This window comes from Macaca mulatta, chromosome 1, assembly GCF_049350105.2.
Source record: "Macaca mulatta isolate MMU2019108-1 chromosome 1, T2T-MMU8v2.0, whole genome shotgun sequence".
In the NCBI taxonomy this organism is placed as follows: Eukaryota; Metazoa; Chordata; class Mammalia; order Primates; family Cercopithecidae; genus Macaca; species Macaca mulatta.
Window position 1 is genome coordinate 189,324,787 of NC_133406.1, and position 23,612 is coordinate 189,348,398.

The following is a 23,612-nucleotide window of genomic DNA, read 5'->3' on the forward strand; positions in this document are numbered from 1 at the left end:
GGAGTCTCTCTTGAACTTCTTTTATAAGGGCACCAATCCTGTTCATGAGGGCTAATCACCTCCCAAAGGGCCCACCTCCTAATACCATCATCTTAGGCATTAGGATTTCCACATATGAATGTTGAGGGGATGCAAACTGTCACTCTACAGCAATCACCCCATGCCACTGGTGGGACAGACCCTTCCCTTAATTCCCCAGCAGCTCGACTGTGGCCAGGCTATACCTTATCTATTTATTTATTAATTTATTTTGGTAGAGATGGGGTTTCACCATGTTGCCCAGTCTGGTCGTGAACTCCCGGCCTCAAGTGATCCTCCCATCTCAGCCTCCCAAAGTGCTGGGATTATAGGCATGAGCCACCATGCCTGTTCAGGCTTTAATTTTTAAAAACACCTTAGGAAGCAAGGAGTGAGGGACAGATGATTTTACGATGTTATGGCCCTCTCCCCTCAGCCATCCTGGAAGGAGCCTTCCTGTAGAACATCCACATCTGGGAGGGCCCAATGTGTCTTCCAACATCTTTCCCTGGAGAAAAGAGGAATTTTTCTCTTAGCCCAAGATCCCCGAGCCTTCCTTTCTTATGCTAAGATTGGCTATAAAATAATAGATCAGTCTTTCCCAGGTGAACAGCAGTGCAGAAATCTACCACTTTCAAGTAAAATCCTTTCCTGCCCTATAAATGGCTGGTCCTTTGCACCATGACCCCCCTGCGAAAAGGACAATTATATTAGGACTAGGTAGGACATCAGAGACCCCATCCACGTGGAACTGGGCTAAGACACTCCATTCCTTTTGGCTCCTTTTCCTCCCATGGGAGTGAAATTTGTTTTGCCTCCTGCAGCCTCAGGTGTTACTCCTTAGCTTCCCTCTTACAGGGTCTGCTCTGACCAGCACCCACACCCTGCAAGAAGCAGCACTGCTGCCACTCAATTAATTTCAAGCTAAGAAACATCCTTCCTCAGATACGTACAGTAGCTAAATCTCAGATTGAAAGAAACTGCTAAGTAAATGAGTATGTGAGCAATTGCTTTACATCTGGGTGGTTGAAAGGCATACCAAAGGGCTGTCCCTGAGCACAGGACAGGCCACTCAAAGGAGGATAAATCAGGTCGGGCATGGTGGCTCACACCTGTAATCCCAGCACTTTGGGAGGCCAAGGTGGGTGGATCACTTGAGGTCAGCAGTTCAAGACCAGCCTGGCCAACATGTTGAAACCTTGTCTCTACTAAAAATGCAAAAATTAGCCAGGCATGGTGGTGCATGCCCATAATCTCAGCTACTTGGGAGGCTGAGGTGGGAGGATCACTTGAAACCAGGAGTTGGAGGTTGCAGTGAGCCAAGATCGCACCACTACACTACAGCTTGGACAACAGAGTAAGACTCTGTCTCAAAAAAAAAAAAAAAAAAAAGGAAGATAAATCTCCACTTGACAGTGCTGCACTCGGGTGGGCACCCTTCTCCCCTTCTCTCCTCCTTTGCTTGCCACTGCTCCCTCCAAACCCCAGCTCCTCTCCCCTGGACACCTTCTGAACTTGCCTGCTGCCTCCAGAATGTTCTCTTCCCCTTTCTCTGTGATCTGTAAAGAAAGAGACCTGCCTTTGACTGTGCCCCAACAGCCAGCATGTGACATGCAGCATCATCTGTAATCCACACAACTCTGACCAGGGAAGCCTTGTTTTCTCCACTTTAATAGATGAGGAAAGTTAGGCACAAGGAGGTGAAGAGTGTTGCCCTGGATTATAGTGAAGAAGCCAAAACTCAGATTCAAATATCCTATTCCCTGCACTATATTGTACTACCTCCCCCAGAAATGGCTTCAGTACCTCTTCATGCTTCCTAAAATGCATAGATGTCAGGATTTTCCTTTTAATATTAGGTGGATAATTTTGTGTTCTGCTTTCTTCATATTTTTCCATATTCTAGCAAATTTCTTTATGCAGCAAGCCTTTTTATTGAGTCAGGCACTGTTCTAGGCACTGGAAATATATTACAGAACAAAATAGTAATGCAAAAACAAAAAAATTCCTGAAGCTGGGCACAACCACATGTCCCTAGAGTCTCAGCTACTCAGGAGGCTGAGGTGGGAGGATCACTTGAACCCAGGAGTTCAAGACCAGCCTGGGCGATAAAGTGAGACCCCACTCAAAACAAACAAACAAAAACCCTACCTGTGGAACTTAGTTTCATGGGGAGAGGGAGAATAAATGAACAAGCAAAATAAAAAGCTGTCACATGACAACAAGCACTGTGGAAAAATAATGCAGGGCAGAAGAACTGGGAGGATGGGGGCAGGGGTTCAACTTTAAATAGAATGGGGCCGGGCGCCATGGCTCACACCTGTAATCTCAGCACTTTGGGAGGCTGAGGCGGGCAGATCATTTGAGGTCAGGAGTTTGGGACCAGCCTGGCCGACATGGTGAAATCCAGTCTCTATTAAAAATACAAAAATTAGCCAGGCATGGTTGGGGGCACCTATAGTCTCAGCTACTCGGGAGGCTGAGGCAGGAGAATCACTTGAACTCGGGAGGCGGAGGTTACAATGAGCTATGACTGCGCCACTGCACTCCAGCCTGGGCGACAGAGTGAGACTCGGTCTCAAAACAAAAATGTATTAAACAGAATGGTCAGGGAAGGCCTCACAGAGACGGTGATATCTGAGCTGAGACCTGAAGAAGGTGAAGTAGTGAATCGTGTGAGAAGAGCATTCCAGGCAGAGGGAATAGCGAGTCCAAAGGGCCTGAAGTAGGAATGTGCCTGGCATATTTGCAGGTGAGCAAGGAGGCCAGTGTGGCTGAAATAAGAGAGGGAATAAAGGGAAATGATGTCGGGAGATGATGGCAGCATACAGATTGTGCAGGGCCTCATGAGCCATAGACAGACTAGTTTTTGCACTGAGGAACATGGGGAGCCTTTACAGGGCTTTGAGCAGAGTTGTGATGTGATCTGGCCTAAGTGTCAAATGGGCCTGGTGCTGTGTGGATAATAGACAGTAGCAGACTACAGTTGTGTGCCACCATGCCCAGCTAAGTTTTTATTTTTTGTAGAGACAGGGGTTTCACTATGTTGCCAAGGCTGGTCTCCAACTTCTGGCCTCAAGCAATCCTCCTGCTTTGGCCTCTCAAAGTCCTGGGATTACAGGCAGATGGAGCCAATTTCTATTCCCACCTGCAGTGTGTCAGGTAGCTCATCTGCCCTAAAGATATGTAGCTCATTTAATCCTTGCAACAACCTAATGAGGTTGGTGCCATCATCATCCCCATTTCAGAAACGAGGTTGTTGGCCCAGGGTGCCAGGTGCAAGCCCTGGCTTTCAAACCTGCTCTCTGAACTACTGTCTAACTGGATGAGTTCCTTGGGACTGCTCAGCTAGGACACAGGGGGCCAGGAGTCCATCCAGATCTTCTTGGCTCTGCATCCCAAGTTCTGACCCCTGAAAGGATGCCACTCAATGCTGGAAACCCCTCATTAGAGCTCTGACCTTTTTTCAGTTAGAGCTGTTCTTGGTCCCTTATGCTAACCCAGGCTCCTTCCTTAGACCTACCCTCAGCAGCTCCTCGAGACCAGACTTGGGTAGAAGAGCCCAGATCCTAGAACACAGACCCTCAGAGCAGGGAGAGCCCTTGAATTCTTGGCCCAAATTTCTCTCCCCTTTATATCTGGTGGGAAGAGGAACTGCCCCAGAATGAGGCAGTGACTTGCAAAAGGTCACATAGCTAATGGGGGGCAGAGCCCATGCCTGCCCAAGGAGCAGGAATAAATCCTTCCTTAAAGGCCCTTGCCAGAAAATATTTAAGATCTGTCCCTGTCACAGCCCTCCGAAGGCCCTTTGTTGATGGGCCTGTTCACTTGAGAATTGCTAACGAGCCCAAGCCTGTAACCTGCGAGGGTGGGGCTCACTAGCTTTAAGAAAATCTACTTTATAGTCACTAGTTCAGTGGGAGAGGAAGGGTTCTAGAGTCTGAAGAGGGGGGATCTGGGCTGGCAGAGGCTGCAGGTGTTGGGGAGGGGCACTTCATGCCAGGGAAAGGCCTGGAGGAAGGGGCTGGGATGGATGCTGGGAAGGGGGAAGGAGTCACCCAAATAATGCCCAGTAATCCGCACAGCATCCCTGAGAGTTTGGGATTATTATCCCAGATTTACAGATGGGAAAACTGAGGTTCTGAGAGGTACAGGCAGAGCTGACTTCATGGCTTAAGCTCTTTCTGCAACAATGGCATCATGTGTCACCACTTGCATCCCTCATTTCGATGACCTCTCTCACTTAAAACACCCCTCTTTTCTTCTCTTCTTCCCCTTTTCCCTAGAGAATAAGAAATCAAGACCTGGGTTCAAGCTATGGCTAGATGTTTGTCCAAGCCTCTATTTTCTCATCTGTAGGATGGGAGGTGATGCTATTACAAACTTTCTAGGGCATTCTGAGGTCTCATTTAATAGGTATTTATTAAGGGCCTTCTTCTTTGTTTTTTTTAGACAAGAGTTTCTCTCTGTCACCCAGGCTGGAGTGCAATGGTGTGATCTTGGCTCACTGCAAGCTCCACCTCCTGGGTTCAAGCCTCAGCCTCCCGAGTAGCTGGGATTACAGGTGTCCACCACCACCACTGGCTAATTTTTTTTGTATTTTTAGTAGAGACGGGGTTTCACCATGTTGGCCAGGCTGTTCTTGAACTCTTGACCTCAAGTGATCTGCCCGCCTCAGCCTCCCAAAGTGCTGGGATTACAGGCGTGAGCCACTGCGCCTGGCCATATTAAGGGCCTTCTTAAGTTGACAATGGCACAGGTGAAAGCAGTCTGTGAAGGTTCTCAGGGCCATTGAGAGGTGTGGTGACGCTGGTGATTTGTTCTTGCATGTTGGGGAGGAAAGGAGGGAGAAAAGCAGGCCTGGTATCTCCCAGGTGTAACACACCAGGAAACAGGTCTCCTGACAGGAGGAAGGCACCCAGGACTCAGGATGCTCTCCCATCACCTCAAGGTGGGGACACACAGGTGATCCAAGTAAGGTCACCTGAGTTGGGGAGGCAGAAATGATGATGGTGACTCACAGACCCCACCCTGCGCTGGGGCTGAGCCAGAGCTCCTGGGGGCCGGGAATGGCCTGGGTGGGGCCCTCCTGAGGGGTGGGCCACTCTGATATGCTGACTCACCAGGTGAGTGGCTCCAGCATCACTGTCCCTGTGGTGGTGCAGGGAGAGTTCCAGCTCTAAAGGCAGCTCTTCTGCTTCCCTTACTGAGCTCATTTTTCATCTGTGAAATGGGGAGGAAAGTAGTGTCTAGTGGTACACCACAACCATCACCAGGGCATTTATATAGCACTCTGCTATTTTCTTTATTTTTTTTTTGAGACAGAGTCTTGCTCTGTTACGCAGGCTGGAGTGCGGTGGCACCATCACGGCTCACTGCAGCCTCAACCTCCTGTGCTCAATTGATCCTCCTGCCTCAGACTCTGGAGTAGCCGGGACTACGTACCCCATGCTGAGCTTTTTTTTTTTTTTTTTTTCTGAGACGGAATTTCGCTCTTGTTGCCCAGGCTGGAGTGCAATAGTACGATCTTGACTCACTGCAACCTCCACCTCCCGGGTTCAAGCGATTCTTCTACCTCAGCCTCCGAAGTAGCTGGGATTATAGGCATGCACCACCACACCTGGCTAATTTTGTATTTTTATTAGAGACAGGGTTTCTCCATGTTGGTCAGGCTGGTCTCGAACTCCTGACCTCAGGTGATCCACCCACCTCAGCCTCCCAAACTGCTGGGATTACAGGCATGAGCCACCACACCTGGCCTGGCTTTTTTTTTTTTTTTTTTTTTTTGTAGAGACACGGTGTCACCATGTTGCCCAGGCTGTTCTCAAACTCCTGGGCTCATGCAGTCCGCCTGCTTTGGCCTCCTAAAGTGCTGGGATTACAGGTGTGAGCCACCGTGCTCAGCTTATATATGAATTCTTTTTTTTTTTTTTTTTTTTTTTTTTTTTTGAGACGGAGTCTCGCTCTGTCGCCCAGGCTGGAGTGCAGTGGCGCGATCTCGGCTCACTGCAAGCTCCGCCTCCCGGGTTCACGCCATTCTCCTGCCTCAGCCTCCCGAGTAGCTGGGACTACAGGCGCCCACAACCGCGCCCGGCTAATTTTTTGTATTTTTAGTAGAGGCGGGGTTTCACCGTGGTCTCGATCTCCTGACCTTGTGATCTGCCCGCCTCGGCCTCCCAAAGTGCTGGGATTACAGGCGTGAGCCACCGCGCCCGGCATATATGAATTCTTAATACTCAGAGCAACCTTGGAAGTCGGCAATATTATTTCCATTTTACTGATGAGGAAACTGAGGCTCAGAGAGGTGGTAAAGTGAAAATTAAATAAGATGATCCATGTTAACCCTGAACACCATATGTAGCATGTAAAAAGCCTTTGATATGTGTCAGTCATTGTTATAATAACCTCAGAGGAAAACTGTAAAGTGCTAGGCCCCGCATTAGTGTCTGGTGACTAGTCAGGTACCTGATGTCAGGCCCTGAGACACAGAGATGAATCAGACCAGGCCCTACCCTCCAGAAGCAGACAGTCACATACAAACCTCACTCCTTGCTCCCCACCACCCCAAACACACATACCACACACAGACAGTGACAGCCCAGGGTGATTAAGGTAGGTCAGAGGGGGTTAGGGCGGTGGGTGCACAGGCAGTCCCTGACCCGTCTATGGAGGGAGGGCTTCCTGGAAGAGGTGACATCTGAACTGAAACCTGCAGGATAAGGAGGAGTTTTGGCATATGGCAAAATGTCAACAAGTGTTGGTCAAATACAGTAAAGGTTTACCTTAGAGCTAATACAGCTTATAGCTTCAGGATTCCTCATTTACCTGGCCCCTTCCAAGGCTCTGGGGGAACCCTGGCAATTTTATACAGGCTGACTATCCCTAACCCAAAATGCTCTGGACCAGAAGTGTTTCAATTTTTGGATTTTTGTGGATTTTGGAATTTTTTTTTTTTTTTGAGACGGAGTCCGCTCTGTCGCCCAGGCTGGAGTGCAGTGGCCGGATCTCAGCTCACTGCAAGCTCTGCCTCCCGGGTTTACGCCATTCTCCTGCCTCAGCCTCCCGAGTAGCTGGGACTACAGGCGCCCGCCACCTCGCCCGGCTACTTTTTTGTATTTTTTTAGTAGAGACGGGGTTTCACCATGTTAGGCAGGAGGGTCTCGATCTCCTGACCTCGTGATCCGCCCGTCTCGGCCTCCCAAAGTGCTAGGATTACAGGCTTGAGCCACCGTGCCCGGCCTGAAGATTTTGGAATATTTGCACATGCATAATGAATTATCTTGGGGATGAGATCCAAGCCTAAACATGAAATTCATTTGTTTCATATACACCTTACACACATAACTAATGGTAATTTTTTTTTTGGCGGGGCGGGGGGGACAGAGTTTTGCTCTTGTTGCCCAGGCAGGAGTACAATGGCGTGATCTCGGCTCACTGTAACCTGCGCATTCTGGGTTCAAGCGATTCTCCTGCCTCAGCTTCCCGAGTAGCTGGGATCAGAGGCATGTGCCACCACACCTGGCTAATTTTGTATTTTTAGTAGAGATGGGTTTCTCCATGTTGGTCAGGCTGGTCTCAAACTCCTGACCTCAGGCGATCCGCCCGTCTCAGCCTCCCAAAGTGCTGGGATTACAGGCGTGAGCCACCGTGTCCGGCCGCCTAAAGGTAATTTTATACAATATTTTTAGTAATTTTGTGCATGAAACAAAGTTTGTGTACACTGAACCATCAGAAAGCAGAAGTGTCACTCTCTCAGCCACCCATGTGGACAACCTGTGATTATTTGGCATCACCATCATTTTTGACTCTGAATTTATGTGCTCCCAATAAGCATTTTTTTTACCCTTATTCAGACATAAGTACTTAACAATAAAAATATAACATGCCATTAATGCAGTGAAAAAATAAAGTGTTCAGGGTAACTCAGCAGCACATGAGCATCAGTAGAATGGCTGTGGCCGCTGTAACAACAGCACAGCAAACATGGCAGGCCTGCAGTCTCCAACTACAGTGCTGAAAAAGCTTCAAGTTTCAGCCTGGGCGCGGTGGTTTACACCTGTAATTCCACTGTGGGAGGCCAAGGTAGGCGGATCACTTGAGGTCCAGAGTTTGAGACCAGCCTGGCCAACATGGCAAAACCCTGTCTGTCTCTACTAAAAATACAAATATCAGCTGGGCATGGTGGCACATCCCTGTAATCTCAGCTACTCGGGAGGCTGTGGGATGAGAATCCCTTGAACCCTGGAGATGGAGGTTGTGGTGAGCCAAGATCAAGAGATCGTGCCACTGCATTCCAGCCTGGGCAACAGAGTGAGACACTGTCTCAAAAAAAAGAGAAAAAAAAAAAAAAAGCTTCAAATTTTGGAGCATTCTGGATTTCAGTTTTTCAAATTAGGAATGCTCAACCTGTATTGGTAAATTTGTATTTTTTTTTTTTGAACAGTGGCCTCCCCATTGTAAGCTTCTGGATCCACTCCTGGTTACACAAACGACTAACAAGTGACAAGGGAGGAAGGTGTGTTCCACACAGAGGGAACAGCATGTTTGAATGCCTAGAGATTTGAAAGCGCATGGCATGCGATAGGGGCCCCAGCCTCATCACCCTCTTTACACATACTGCTGGTGGCCTCACCATCCTTACCCTTTCCCACCTCCATGCCTTCATCCATGCTGCTCCCGGATCTGGTACACCCTCTCCACGACTTCAGTTTGTTTAAATAATATAAACTTCAAGGCTCAGTTCTGTCACCACCTCCTCCAGGAAGCTCCCCAGGCTCTCCCCTTGTCTGAATTCTTTATAGTTGCTGGTGGATGTCATCATAGCTTGTTTCTAGTAGTTAATTATCTTTTTTGTGCCTGTATATGAGACTCCCAGAGATGGGATGATTCTGGCAAATGAGCACCTGGCCGCTGCTCACAAATGGGCAGGATGGGACTTCACTGCCTTTCCAGGCAGTCTGCTTAGATTTAAGCAGCTACCACCAAGCCCAAACTGCCTGGCTCCCCTGGGATCTGGTGCAAGTCCTGTCCCCACCATGGTTGCTGCTGCAGGCTGTCCCCTTCTGCTTCTTCTGGCGTCCTGGAGGTCATGGTTGCTCCAGGGGAGCTACAGTCCTTCCTTACTTCTGTCTCTTCCTTTGTGAAGGGACAGCTCTAATGGCAGCCACATGCTCTGATGAGTCATGGTTAAGAGCAGCATCTGGGGCCAGGAGGTGGTGGCTGGTTAACTCTTCATGGGCCAGTGGCTCTCTCTGCCAGAAGATCAGGTCAGGTGGAGACACTCGCCTCAGGGCTCGGTGCACAGTGGACATTTGGGGAGTGTTGTGGGTGACCCCCACACAAGCGCTGGGAATGCTGGGGAGAGGGGGCCAAGAGGGGAAGTGGCCAGAGTGTTGGCTTTGGATTCAGGAGGGATGGATTCCAGTCCTAGCTTGCCATTTACTAGGTGAGTGACCATGTGTGAATCAAATGAACCGCATGCCTCAGTTTTCCCATCTATAAAATAGCAATTATAGGGATCATTTGAGAAGGCAGTGTGAACTGCCAGCTAGCAGTGACTGCTAAACCGCGTTTTTCCCGCCTTCTGGTCTCCTGCAGTCACTCAGTGGGCAAGATGGTGGGATTAAAATCCAGGCCTGGCTCTGGGGGCTGTCTTTGTCTGCACGAATGCCCTAATTAATGCGGGAGCATGGTGACGGCTCAGGTGGGGGCCGCTTCGGAGCGGGAGCCGTGGGGAGGGGAAGTGACAGTAAAGTGGACCTCAGGTCCCAGAGAACTTCTAGCACCAAATAGGTGGGGACGTGTGAGGAGGGCGCCAGCTCCCGGCCCGGGCGGTGTCTGCGCAGAGGGCGCCGGGCTCTCACCTGTCGGAGCGGGGGTGGGGGCCGCCCGAACCCCCTGGCGGTGCAGGAGCGCGGGTCGCCGCGGGCGGCCATGGCCCCACGGTGCGGGTGGGGAGACCGAGGCCCGGCCCGGCCCCGCCGCCTTCCCCGCCCCCGCCGCGCCCCTCCCCGGCCGCCGCGTCCGCTACCGCACAGCGCCCGGCTCGGGGTTCCGGCGGCAGCACCTGGGCCGCTGCTGGCGTCCGGCTGGGGCAGCGCAGCCCGCGCCCCTCGGCGATGACCTCGGCTGGCGCCCCGGGAGCCCTGCCCGCGGGGTAAGTGCGCGGCTGGGAGGCCCGGGGGCGCGGGCGGCGCCGGCTGGGGCCGGGGCGGGTGGCGGGCGCCACGCCAGGCCTCCCCCGCGCACCAGCCTGGGGCCGCACTGCGGCTTCCAGCCCCCACCCCGCCAGGCCCCTGGGAGCCGCCGCCGCCGCCAGGAGTGGGGGCGGGGGGCTGCGAGGAGGCGGAGGCGCGGAGACCCCGGGTCGGTCACTCCCCTTCTGGGTCCCAACTTTCTCGCGGAGCTATAGTCACAGACACATTCAGAGCAGCCTTCCCCACCTGCCTCGTGGCGTTCACTCCTGTGGGGTGGGCCCTGTTACTCTCATCCCCGTTACAGATGAGGAAACTGAGGCACAGCACTTAAGTGACTTGTCATCGGTCACCCAGGAGGTAAGAGTTGGGGGTGGGATTTGAACTCAGTTCCGTCTGTTGTCAGATCCCCCTACCCCATCATCTTCAGGGACATTAGGGGAATTTAAACGGCTAAGGTATGGGCCAGCCAGGCCCATTGGGTGCAGCAGGAACCTGGATAGTAAAAAGTGAGTGTTGTCACCTTCAGCGTGGCTCTCCTGCCCAACCCTACCCACATCCCACTGAGAAACCCCTGTGGGACCCCTACGTAGATCACCCCCGCCAGTGGCAGACACTACGGTTGGGAGACCTTCAGCAACTCTCTGCTTTTCCTGGGCCCCAGTGGGCAGGGAAGGGGGCAGCTGCTAGGAGCCCTGACTGCTGGGAGGTTGCTGGGCAGAGAGCCGGCCCAGGTGAGCTGGGAGGAGGGCTCACCCTGCCTGGAGCCTCACCACCAGTGACAATATTTGCTAAGGGCCGGAGGCGTGACACGTGAACAGGGAGGTGACGAGGCTGGTGCCAGCTGGCAGCTAGAAGCCTCCACAGGGCTTGCGTGAGTGTGGCTGTATCAGGGCTTGGAAGCTGGGTTGCTGGGGGACACCCTGGCCTGGGAGAGGGTTGCGTGGCGAGTTTCAGCTTGATCATCTTTGTTGTATGACTTTGGCCAGTCCTTTACACTTCCTAGACTTCTGGTCCCTCCTTTGGAAAACACAGAGAAGTGGGACTGGCTGCTCCTTTCCTGCTCTGGGCCCAAGTCTTTGTAAAGCTGGAGGTTGGGTAGGTTCCTTCTGCGCAGCCCTGACTGAGCACCACCACCCTGCTGGGTCCAGAAGAGTGGTTTCCAGGAGAGAAGGAGGGCATGGAGCAAGGTATCTATCAAAGAAGTCTAGACTCCAGGGCTGAAAACCACATTCATCCCACTTCCTTATATGCTTACATCCCTGCCTAAGTGCCCTCTACAACCCTGGGCTCCTCTGGCCCTGCTGCAGGCCTCAGGACAGCAAGCTTGCTCTTCTCACGGGGGTGGGTCTTCCTTATGCGCAACCGTACCTGCCTCTCTGCATGCCTGCCCACTCTTCTTTGAAGCCACCTGTCCATCTGTCACCACCCCTGGTTAGGGTCATCCTAGTGGGGTCTGAGCAGAGGAGGGCCGCACGCAGCAGGACCATTCTCACCTTCACTACAGAGACGCTCACTCAACAGACACTCAGCAAGGCCTGCTCTGGGGCCAGATGGTCATTGGTGAACAAATCAAGCCTTAAATCCCTACCTCTTTAAAAATTATGAAATATTTTAAGTCTTCAGAAAAATATAGCAAATAGTAAGATGAACTCACATACCCTTGCCACCCAACTTTGTCAGATATTAACATTGTGCCCCATTTATTTTATATTCTTTTTAAGAATATAAACCATAGTAGAGACCCTTGAAAGTCTTGTGGAAACCTCTTCCCTCCTTCCCTCTCCAGAATTGATTGCCATCCTGAATTTAGGTTTTATCATTTCCCTGTTTTTATTCTTTTGCTCAATGTGTGTAAATCTTAAAAATATGTAGTTTGTTCTTACTTCAAAGTTTTCTGTGAATGGAGTCCTATAGCATGTGTCATGCTGCAGCTTGTGTTTTCATACTCAACTTCAGGTCTCAGATTTAGCCTTGATCCTGCAGCTGTTGTCCCACTTGCCCTAACGTGTGATACAGCACCCTATGTAGACACCTCCTTATCCTTCTTGATGGATGTCGAGATGTTCCTAGTGTCTTGACAGTGAATATTCTTGTACGATTGTCCTTTGCACATGTGTTTCACGAGGGTGGCCCCTAGTAGTGGAATTACTAGGTTGTTGGATATGTGCACTCGATCTGAAATGAAAGGAAAGGAAATGAAATTAAATGAAATGAAATAGAGACAGAATCTCACTTTGTTGCCCAGGCTGGTCTCAAACTACTGGGTTAAAGCGATCCTCCTGCCTTGGCCTCCTGAAGTGCTGGGATTACAGGTGTAAGCCACCGTGCCTGGCCCACTCAATCTTTTAAAGTTATTTAGTTTCTTTATAAAGTCAGTGCTACTTGATCAAGAAATGATGGTAAGGCTGCGTGCAGTGGCTCACGCCTATAATCCCAGCACTGTGGGAGGCCCAGGCAGGCGGATCACCTGAGGTCAGGAGTTTGAGACAGCCTGGCCAACATGGTGAAACCCCGTCTCTACTAAAAATACAAAAATTAACTGGGCATGGTGGCACACACCTGTAATCCCAGCTACTCGGGAGGCTGAGGCAAGAAAATCTCTTGAACCCGGGAGGCAGAGGTTGCAGTGAGCCTCTCTCAAAAAAAAAAAAAAAAAAAGATGGCAATACATAATTTTAGAAAAAATAATAATTACTCACATTTTCTGAGTACTCTTGTGCTTTCCATAGTTTTAGTTGTTCTTCACAAAAACCGTGGGAGGTAAGTACTGTCATTCCCATTTCCTTGATGAGGAAACAGAGGCTCATAGAGGGCATGGAACATTCCCAAAGTTATCCAGCAAGTAATAGCTGCAGCTTGGGTCTAGGGTTGTCTGCTTTCAGAACTCTTGCAGGCCACACTGCATTAGGTCATGCTACATCACTCCGTGACACATTTATGTGCAGCTAAGGGAGACTTTTTGGAAGGAGAGTCACAATCATTTTTGCCATTTAGAAAGATCGCTTCGGAAGCAACAGATCCCCATGGACAGATTATTTTACTCATTGAGCCAAAGTTCCCCTCGGTGCTGGAGCAGGGATTAAAATCCAGCTCTGACTGCAGTTGGTTCCTGAGCGACTGCTGCGCCGCCTCACCCACCCCACACCTACCTCACCCTGACTGGGATGGAGGTAGGAGGATTTTCTGTTCTCAGTGGGAACTGAGGGTCTCCCAGCTCTACCCAGATCTGCCCATTGGCACAGAAGAAGTAGTACAAGCCAACTATAGTAGAGAAGTGGGAGGGGAGGGGAGAGTGGGGGTGGCTCTGGGCTACCTGACACCCCCTCCCACCCCCTAGCTCCCTTCTCATTCGGGCCTCAAGTGTGGGTGGGATCTGAATGAGAGAGCTGCCACCACTGTGCCAGAGCTCTTGGCATTGGTCACCAGTTCTGCTCCATCCAGCCCAGCACCTCTTCTCCCCATCCCTCTCCTCGGTTCCCCAACACACAGTGGAGAGGCCACCATCAGTGCAGGAATAGATAGATGTTACCTGGGCCAGGCAAGGTGTCCTGGGGAAAGAAAGGTCTTGGAGACGAAGGGGCAGCCTGTGGAGAAATGGGGGCCTCAGTCTCAGTCAGGTGAGGGGAAAGGTTTGGCGCTGTAGCTTCCACAGAATGCATTTTTGTCTTCTCCCAGGCTCCTGAGAGGAGCCTGACTGCGTACCTGTCTTCACTGCCTGTCCCTGCCTTATCTGTGAGAGGCAGATAAGGGTGCCTGCTGACAGGACTGAGTGAAATAATGCAGTCATCAATTTAGATAACTTGAAGTGGTCATCTCTTTGTGGCAATGGTGGTTGTTAATGCTATTATTAAGTCAAATGGGGCGTGTGTCTCCAGCCTTCCTGAGCTCTCTAGCCTCCTCAGCCTCACCCCTCCATTTAGCTGGCCTTCCAGAGCCTCTGTCTTCTAAGTCCTTCCAGAACGCTTGTACCTCCTAACTGATGTCATGCCTCCAACCCTGTGTGTGTGCTGTTTCCCCTTCTTAGACTTCTTTCTCCATCTTGTTCTCAGTTTGATGGCATTTTCTTTGATGCCATCCTCCTTCCATGATGCCATCCTCCTTCCACTCAGCCTCCTCAGTGCCCCAGGCTGAGTTAGAGGTATCTTCTGGGCCCCTTTGGCCCCCAGTGATTCCCATTATTACAGCCCTGAGCACTGTGGCGGTCGCTGCCCTGTCTGCATGTCTCCTGTAGGCTGTGAGCTCCTGAAGAGGCAGCCCTAGATCTGTGTCCACTCTGTGTCCCCAGAGCCCAGTCCTATGCATAGCCTAGAGCATGAGATTCATGGGTGCTTGTGATAGGGAAGGAGGGAGGAAATCAGCCCAGGGCTCAGCTTACCCCTAGTCTGGGGGAGGTCACCGCAGACAGCCTCATCCCAGTTAAGCAGAAGAGGTGCCGGGGCTGCCGAGGGAAGGACTGTGCCCCTCTGCACTGACTGTCCATCCGGCCTGGATCTTTCTCTCCAGGTAGACCAAGCAGATGGGACCTCTCCCTCGGTGGGGGATGGAGGTGATAAGGGGTGCGTGTGTGTGCAGAAATGGGAGGCAGGCTCTTGGCTCTGAAATTGTTTAGCGGTTGCCATAAACCACAACAACAGGCTTGACTCCCTGGGGCTGAGCTGATGGGCACTGGCTCAGGCAGAAACTTGGGTTAGAACGCATGCTTGGATGTGTGACCTTAGCGAAGTTACCGGTCCTCTGTGCCTCAGTTTCCCCATCTGCAATGGTATGTAGGTGTGGGGGGTAATAATCCCATTTCACAGGGCATTTTGAGAGCAATTAGAGAGAATGCCAGTTAAACACCCGGGCAGTAGATGCTCACTGCTGCTTCGTCGATTCATCCAACAGAGATGAATGGCTATGCCCTGGGCACACAGACAGACCCCGTCCCAGCCTCTGAAGAGAGGGGCAGGGGCAGCATCAGGTGGGGCCTTTTAGGCCATGGAAAGGAACTTGGCCTTTACCCTAAGAGCAATGGGAAGCCAGGGAAGGATTTTAAGTCCAGAAGTGACATGGTTAGATTTGTTTTTTGTTTTTTTTTTTAGATGGAATTTTGCTCTTGCCGGGGCTAGAGTGCAATGGCGCGATCTCTGCTCACCGCAACCTCCACCTCCCAGGTTCAAGCGATTCTCCTGCCTCAGCCTCCTGAGTAGCTGGGATTACAGGCATGTGCCACTACGCCCGGCTAATATTGTATTTTTAGTAGAGACGGGGTTTCTCCGTGTTGGTCAGGCTGGTCTCGAACTCCCGACCTCAGGTGATCCACCTGCCTCGACCTCCAAAAGTGCTGGGATTATAGGTGTGAACCACCGCACCCAGCCAGATTTTGGTTTTAAAGACGTATCTTTGGTGATTATGGGAGAGACAGGTTAGGGGAAATAATGCTCCCAATGTTCTCTCTCAAAGAAACTACCTAGAGGCTGGGATGAGTTACAACAAACATCCTTTAAAGTACATTCCTGGCCAGGTGCAGTGGCTCACGCCTGTGATCCCAGCTCTTTGGGAGGCCAAGGCAGGTGAATTACCCGAGGTCAGGAGTTTGATACCAGCCTGGCCAACATGGTGAAACCTTGTCTCTACTGAAAATACAAAAAATTAGTTGGGCGTGGTCGTGGGTGCCTGTCATCCCAGCTACTTGGGAGGCTGAGGCAGGAGAATAGCTTGAACCTGGGAGGAGGAGATTGCTGTGAGCTGAGATCACACCACTGCTCTCCAGTCTGGGCAACAGAGCGACACCCTGTCCTCAAAAAATAAATAAGTAAAAATAATAATTAAGTACATTCTTGAGCTCTCACAGAAGTAACAGAAACACCCTCCAGCCAAGAGTGAAGAGAGAACTGAAGTCAGGCTGGCAAACAAGATGAAGCCACGGCAACCTTAGGCTGTTTACACATTTCAGAAATCTAAAGCCAGGAGTTTCAATGGCCACTCAACAGATGGGAAAGAAGGTCTCGGGCCTACACAGTTACAGTTTGAGGAGTTGGAACTTGGCATCCCCCGACTCAACACATAAATCTGGGACCCTCCGAGGGCTGCAGCCTCAGTGAATAGGAAGATTGGCTAGAAGAAAGGTCCGCCCCCACCAGCAAAGGGAGACAGCATTTCCGATGGGAAAAAAAGACTCCCTAAAAAATTATAAATACTGGTCTGCCATCACACAAACTTTGGGTTTGATGGCACACCACTACCTTTGTGGTCCTGGAAACCATAAACTTAAAAAAGTAACTTAAATGGTCTCAGGGTGGTAGTTCCCCCGGGAACCTGGCCAAAGTAAATGAAAAATCCTTCCTGGAGCAATCCCACAGTCACTTTGGATCTCTCAAACGTGAATTTGTAATATGATTGCAAAACACACAGGAAAATAAGCCAGTGTGAGCAGCAGGCTCCAGAAACAAAAAAGAGCAGAATTAGTTTCCCTGGTAGTCTAAAATGCTGGAATTATGAGATATAGAATAAATAATTATGTTTAAAATGTATAAACGAATTGAAGATGGACTTGAGGCAGGGAACATAATACTACCCCAAATAACTAAGATTTGAAAAAGAACCAACTGGAATTTCACAAAATGAAAAATACAATCATTGAAATGAAAAATTCAGTAGACAGGATAAGTAGCAGGGCAGACACACCTAATGATTGAGAGAGCTGGTGAAATGAAAGAAATTACTCAGGATCTAACAGAGGGTCCAAGAGATAGTATGGAAGTTAGTTAAGAGAGGTGAAATATGGAATATAAAGGTCTAACAGAGAAGAGAGAAGAAGGTGGAAAGAATGGAATGGAGAGTGTTCCGACAGACTTGGGTAAAGATGGTGCTGGCCTGGACCAGAAGGTATTGGGCATAGAAGGGGTTGATTGAGAGATGTTAGGAAGTAGTCTGTGGCTTATACCTGTAATCCCAGCACTTTGGGAGGATGAGGTGGGAGGATCACTTGAACCCAGGAGTTGGAGACCAGCCTGGGCAACATATGAGACCCCATCTCTGTAAAAATTCTTAAAAGAAAAAAAAAAAAGTTAAGAAGTAGAATTGATGGGGTTTAGTGATGGAGGGGATGCAGAGGCCAGAGAAGGGATGTGGCAAAGATGATTATCAGATTTTTGGCTTGAGGAATTGGGTAGAGGAGTGTTGCTTATTAAAATGGCAGACAGGCATGGTGTCTCACGCATGTAATCCTAACACTTTGGGAGGCTGAGGCAAGAGGATCACTTGAACCCAGGAGTTCATTGAGACTAGCCTGGGCAACATGGTGAGATCCCATATCTACCAAAAAAAAAAAAAAAAGAAAGAAAGGCAAAGACTGGGGGAGAACAGATTTGGGAGAATGAACAGGAGTTCAGTTTTGAAAAAGGCATGTTTCAGTTTGCCTGGGAAGATCTGCTGATGCATCTCAGAGCAGGAGACTTTAGAGCTAGGCCTTAAGGTATATGTAGGAGTTACCTGGTGGAAAGGGAATTTCTTCTAACTAACTTTTGGGAAATAGGACTTCCCTTCAGGGAGAGCATCAGGCCCCTTTCTGGAACATTCTTTCACTCAAAGGAGGCCCCTTGAGAAAAGGCATTATCAAAACATCAAATAGACAGGGTTCTGGGATCTCTTAGTTCCATCTCTCATTTTTGTATGGGAAAGCTGAGACCCAGAAAAGTCAGGGGTTTGCTTTCCTAGCCTTAGACTCTTCATTCATTCATTCATTCATTCATTCACTTAACAGATATTTATTAAAAGCCATTTTGTCCCGGATACTAGGTGCTGGGGATACAGCAGTTAAAGATTCTTGCTTCCTGGAAGCTTATAGTTTAGTGGAGGGAGACAGACAATAAACACGAAAATAAGAAAAACATATCATGTCAGAGGGCGGTAAAAGCTACAGAGAAACGTAAGGACTGGAAAGGGTTCAGGTATTCTGGAGGAGCCACTGGCAAAGTGAATTTGAAAGTCCCTGGGCCTCTCGTATGGGGCTGCTGACCCTCGAAGCCCATTGTGACAACGTCTGGGATTCTAGAGTCCAGGCCTGGGGGAGGGAGGAGGCCTGGAGAAGGAGGAGGGAAAAAGGGGCTGTGGGATTTAGTGGGTGGGCTGCACCCCCCCGGGGGGCAGCAGAGCCCAATGGGTCAGAAGGGCCACAAAGACTCCCTGTACCCTTGTGGAGGGTAAGATCATTTATTCCTGAGGCGTCTTGGCTCCTTGCCCTTGGCCCCTCTCCCACCTCCATCAGATCTCAGATGACATTCCCTTCTGCTCCCCCTCCCACCCTTGGGAACACCAAGAGGTGGGTCCGAATTGTTCCTGCGTCTCACTACAGAGTGGCAGCCTGGAGGAGCTCGTGACAGGCACCCAAGGCTGGCCAGGGAGACCGAGTAGGCCCTGTGAGGCTCTGTCCCAGTCAGGAGAGGCTGGAGGGCTGGCGGGCCCCTGTGTCATGCCCCGCATCTCTTCCCCCAGGACTCCTGAGAGCAGCCTCCACGAGGCCCTGGACCAGTGCATGACCGCCCTGGACCTTTTCCTCACCAACCAGTTCTCAGAAGCACTCAGCTACCTCAAACCCAGGTGAGGCTCAAGCCCCGGTTGGGGTAGGGGGTGTGCTTGACGGTCAGGGAGAACCAGAGGTCTTGTATGAGAGGAACTCTGTGTAACTAAATGCCTTCGGCTTTCTGGGTCACCAGGACCTCTGACAAGTCCCATAAAAATGGCTCAGGCTCCATTCCACAGCCTGCGTGTATCCAGGCCCTCTCCAAGGTCACTGTGACTTGCTTGTCCTTAGGCTCTTGAGGGTTCTTCACACTTCCTTACGTGTTCCCGCATAAGGATAAGGAGTTTCTTCCTCGCCAGCTCTCACACGACCCTTTGTTTATTTTTCCCCAAAGCACTAAAGACTAGGTTGCCTGCTTTCCTGGGTGTTTTAGGGCAATAAAGAGGGCTGCTCCCTTGACCATTTCCTTGAATGCTCACAGCCATGTTTCTGTAAATACAAATCAATAATGTGCATATACTCCTTTTTCTTTACTTATCACTTTTTCTCAGTTTTAAAAATTGAGATATTATTCAGATACCATAAAACTCACCCTTTCTTACCACTTTAAAACATTTATTGGGCTGGGCGTGGTGGCTCACGCCTATAATCCCAGCAGTTTGGGAGGCCAAGGCGGGCAAATCACTTGAGGTCAGGAGTTGAAGACCAGCCTGGCTAACATGGTGAAACCCCATCTCTACCAAAAATATAAAAAATTAGCTGGGTGTGGTGGTGTGTGTCTGTAGTCCCAGCTACTCAGGAGGCTGAGGCAGGAGAATGGCATGAACCCAGGAGGTGGAGCTTGCAGTGAGCCGAGATCGCGCCACTGCACTCCAGCCTGGACGACAGAGCCAGACTCTGTCTCAAAAAAAAAAAAAAAAAAAAGAAAAAAGAAAAGAAAGAAATAAGCAATGTTTACCTTACTATACCTTTTTGATTAATGCTCCTTGCAAAGAAAATCATGTGTGAGACTGTTTCCTTCTAGAGTTAATAATTTTCTTGCTTTTCCCATTTTCCTAATTTGCTAAACATTTATCCTTAAGTCTTTGTAACCACTCCTATCAGATCATCCTATGGTGAGTTTTTCCCAAAATGCTGAAATCTATCAAGTAAGCACTCAGTACCCCCCTCATTTTCCTGGAAACCTATCCTTGGGAGGACAGACATGTCTTCTGGCTCCTCCTGGCTGTTTCCTAGAGCTCCTTTGCGTTTCTCCTGCTTCTTTGATTCCAGGTCTTTTCTCTTGTGTCCCCCTCGTTTGCCAGGGAATGTCCCATAGAAATTTCCTAAGAAAGGCTGGGCGCAGTGGCTCATGCCTGTAATCCCAGCACTTTGGGAGGCTGAAGTGGGTGGATCATTTGAAGTCAGAAGTTCAAGACCAGCCTGGCCAACGTGGTGAAACCTCGTTGCTACTAAAAATACAAAGATTAGCTGGGCATGGCGGTGAGTGCCTGTAATGCCAGCTACTTGGGAGGCTGAGGCAGGAGGATCGCTTGAATTCAGGAGGTGGAGGTTGCAGTGAGCAGAGATTGCTCCATTGCGCTCCAGCCTAGGTGACAGAGTGAGACTCTGTCTGGGGAAAAAAAAAAAAAAGAAATTTCCTAAGAAAGGCTGGGTGCAGTGGCTCATGCCTGTAATCCCAGCACTTTGGGAGGCTGAGGTGGGTGGATCATTTGAAGTCAGAAGTTCAAGACCAGCCTGGCCAACGTGGTGAAACCTCGTCGCTACTAAAAATACAAAGATTAGCTGGGCATGGCGGTGAGTGCCTGTAATACCAGCTAATTGGGAGGCTGAGGCAGGAGGATTGCTTGAATTCAGGAGGTGGAGGTTGCAGTGAGCAGAGATTGCTCCATTGTACTCCAGCCTAGGTGACAGAGTGAGACTCTGTCTGGGGGGGGAAAAAAAAAAGAAATTTCCTAAGAAAGACTTGTATAAATATATTTTTTTCCCTAAGAATTTTGAATACCTTGCTTCAGTGTTCTAGCATTTACTGTAGCTGTGAGAACCCTAATTCTTCTCACTTACTCTTTCTCCAGAAAGGTTTAGGATTGGCTCTTGTATTTCTGAAAATCTGGAATTTTACCGCGATGTGTGGCAATGAAGTCTTTTTTATTCTGGATTGTTATGCAGGCTCTCAGTTCTGGGCAATGCTCTTGTACGATAGTTCCATCTTATTTCCCTTTCCTGGGCTTTCTTTAACGTGCCTTTTGGACCTCCTAGGTCAGTCCTCTTCTGAGCCTCTTCTCTCTCCCTCTTGTTTTTCCCATTGCTTTATCTTTTTTTTCCGTCTGATTTTTGGAAGATTTCCTCACCCTTCTCATTAATTCCTGCTGTTGACTTCTTTATCTCTGTAATCATATGATTAATTTCCTGGCATTCTTTATTTTCTGAATGTTCTTTTTTCTTCTTGGTTTATGGTGTACTAACTTCTTTATATCTATATTTGGAATATGAGGCCCTTAGGACAGTGCCTGGCATGTATTAAGTATCTAATAAAGTATTTATTGTTATTGTCACAGAATATTATTTCTGTTTAAAATATTTCATTCTTTTCCTGCATAACTTGGCGCTCTCTGTGTTCCTGGAGTCTGTTTAATGGGGGAATTCTCTTCTCATGGGGTGCTTTCTTCAAAAACCCAGCCATCCCCGGCTGTCTGTCTAGTCCTGTTTAAGAATGAGCCCATGCGAAGGCCAGCCGGGAGGTCTGTGCCAAGCTGCCTTGTAGTTGGTGGAGTTGGCTTTGGATGACCTGGCCACCAGATGTCAGCAGCCGGGATGGCTTGGCTTCTCCAGTGAGGAATCCTCCATTTCTCAGCCTGGACAGAGAGCCTTAGCCGCCTAAATTGGGAGACTAGGGGCTGAGGTCTAATCATCTCTGCCACCTACTCCCCCTAGTCCGCCTCTTTTCAGCTCCAACTTGTCCCCTGCACCCAAGCCCCAAGGAAAAGTGAATGCTGAGGCCAGGGGACTGGTTTCCACAAGTCCCCAGGCCTGACCTGTTCAGTTTCTGTAGACATGATGGACCCATCTTTCTCCCTCTAGGGTCAGTGGCCCAGCTTTTGGGGTGGGGTGAGTGTTCCATGGCATGGGGCAGTGTCCACACCTCACTCCCACCCTCTGAGGGAACCTGGCTTGAGGGGGTCAGGCTGGGTGGGTCAGGGCCTGCAGCAAGAGTGTGGCCATGGCCTGAGGCAGGCGCAGCTGCAGCTTGCTCTGTCTTAGAATGTCCAGGTTCCCCTCTCAGTTTTCTTGGAAGGCTCCCCAGCTCCTGCTTCTCCCCTAGTCATTTCCTGTTGCTCACTCAAGCCTGGACCCCAGACCATAGCCACCCTCCTGCACTGGAAACCAGCTGCCCAGGACACAGCTGCTCAGCCTGTCCCATACCCCAAGCACGGACACTGGCCCTTCTCCTCACCCACTGAACCCCCGATAAGGTCATGCCTCAGCCTACTCTAAACTGTCCTGTAGACTTGGGGCCAACAGAAGGGAGTCAAAACACTGGAGAAAATATTAAAACCAAAGGCTGTGGCTGCGCCTGGGTCCTCGAACTGTCTCTGCCACAAGGTCCCTGAAAGGGCTTTTCCCTCTATGGCCCCCTCACCTCAGGAGGGCATTCTAACAGGAGTCCTGTAGCTCTCAGGACCCCCAGAGGAAACCCTCGTCCTAACAGAGACACTCCAGGAATCCAGTCTTCCCATGGAGCCACCTGTTACCTCACGTGGGAAGCAGTGCAGCATCTGTTTCTTAGCCCCTGCCTTATTCCAGAAAAGGATCCTTTCTTTCTTTTTTCTTTCTTTTCTTTCCTTCTCTCTCTTTCCTTCTTTCCTTCTCTCTCTTTCCTTCTTTCCTTCTCTCTCTTTCCTTCTTTCCTTCTCTCTCTTTCCTTCTTTCCTTCTCTCTCTTTCCTTCTTTCCTTCTCTCTCTTTCTTTGTTTCTCTCTCTCTCTCTTTCTTTCTTTCTTTCTTTCTTTCTTTCTTTCTTTCTTTCTTTCTTTCTTTCTTTCTTGTTTGTTTTTGAGACAGAGTGTCGCTGTGTCACTCAGGCTGGAGTGCAGTGGTATGATCTCAGCTCACTGCAACCTCCACCTCCTGGGTTCAAGCGATTCTCCTGCTTCAGCCTCCCTAGTAGCTGGGATTGCAGGTGCATGCCACCATGCCCGGCTAATTTTTTATATTTTTAGTAGAGATGGGGTTTCACAATTTTGGCCAGGCTGGCCTTGAACTCCCGACCTCAGGTGATCCCCCCACCTTGGCCTTCCACAGTGCTGGGATTACAGGCATCAGCCACCACACCAGGCCCTTTATTTCTTTTTGAGTTTAACAGTTTTCCTCCAGATAGTAGTGTCAGTAGCACACTACCCCCATACCACCTGTGACAACCCAAAATATCTCCAGAAATTGCCACGTGTCCTCACGTTGGGAGTGGGGATACCCTGGCACTTCCAGTGAGAACCACGGGTCTAGAAAAAATAATTCTTGCTGGAAAACAGCCTCCCTTCCTCACTGATGGCCACCGAAGCTTCAGAAGATGTTGGGCCCAGTGTCATTTGCTGTTCTTCACTGAACACACATTGTCTCGTTTAATTGTCCTGGTCCCGTGCAGTGGGGGACGGTGCTCCTCTTTCGCTCTGAGTGGGGCATCTGGGCTTTCCTAGCTCCCTTCCCCGTCTCGCCTCTGCTTTCCATAAGTCATGCCTTTGAGTAGCGTTGTCCCTGCTTCTAGCATATTTCACTTAGCACTGAGTGTGACCTGACGCACTGTCTCTGGGACGTGGAGGCTACTGCTCTTGGCTTTCTTGAATTATATGATCGTGGTTAATAAACCGCAGAGTGGGATTCGGATCCAGGTCCTCCAGC

The 23,612-nt window shown here is 49.9% G+C and overlaps 1 protein-coding gene and 2 long non-coding RNA genes across 3 annotated transcripts in view; 1 reads left to right on the forward strand and 2 right to left on the reverse strand.

The window, feature by feature from the left end:
* Positions 1–390: 390 nt before the first annotated feature.
* LOC144333487 (uncharacterized) lies at positions 391–9,181 on the reverse strand. Its single transcript, XR_013402172.1, has 3 exons — positions 9,053–9,181; positions 5,142–5,241; positions 391–526 (listed from the first exon to the last, which is right to left on the reverse strand). It is a non-coding gene; the product is annotated as an uncharacterized LOC144333487 (long non-coding RNA).
* A 659-nt stretch (positions 9,182–9,840) lies between these two features.
* Positions 9,841–23,612, forward strand: part of TTC39A (tetratricopeptide repeat domain 39A) — a 43,798-nt gene continuing 30,026 nt past the window's right edge. Inside the window, 2 exon segments of the mRNA XM_077957547.1 lie at positions 9,841–10,174; positions 18,690–18,794. Of these exon segments, the coding sequence (XP_077813673.1) occupies positions 10,137–10,174; positions 18,690–18,794 (143 nt within the window). The 5' untranslated portion in view covers positions 9,841–10,136.
* LOC144333485 (uncharacterized) lies at positions 12,042–13,444 on the reverse strand. Its single transcript, XR_013402170.1, has 2 exons — positions 12,914–13,444; positions 12,042–12,389 (listed from the first exon to the last, which is right to left on the reverse strand). It is a non-coding gene; the product is annotated as an uncharacterized LOC144333485 (long non-coding RNA).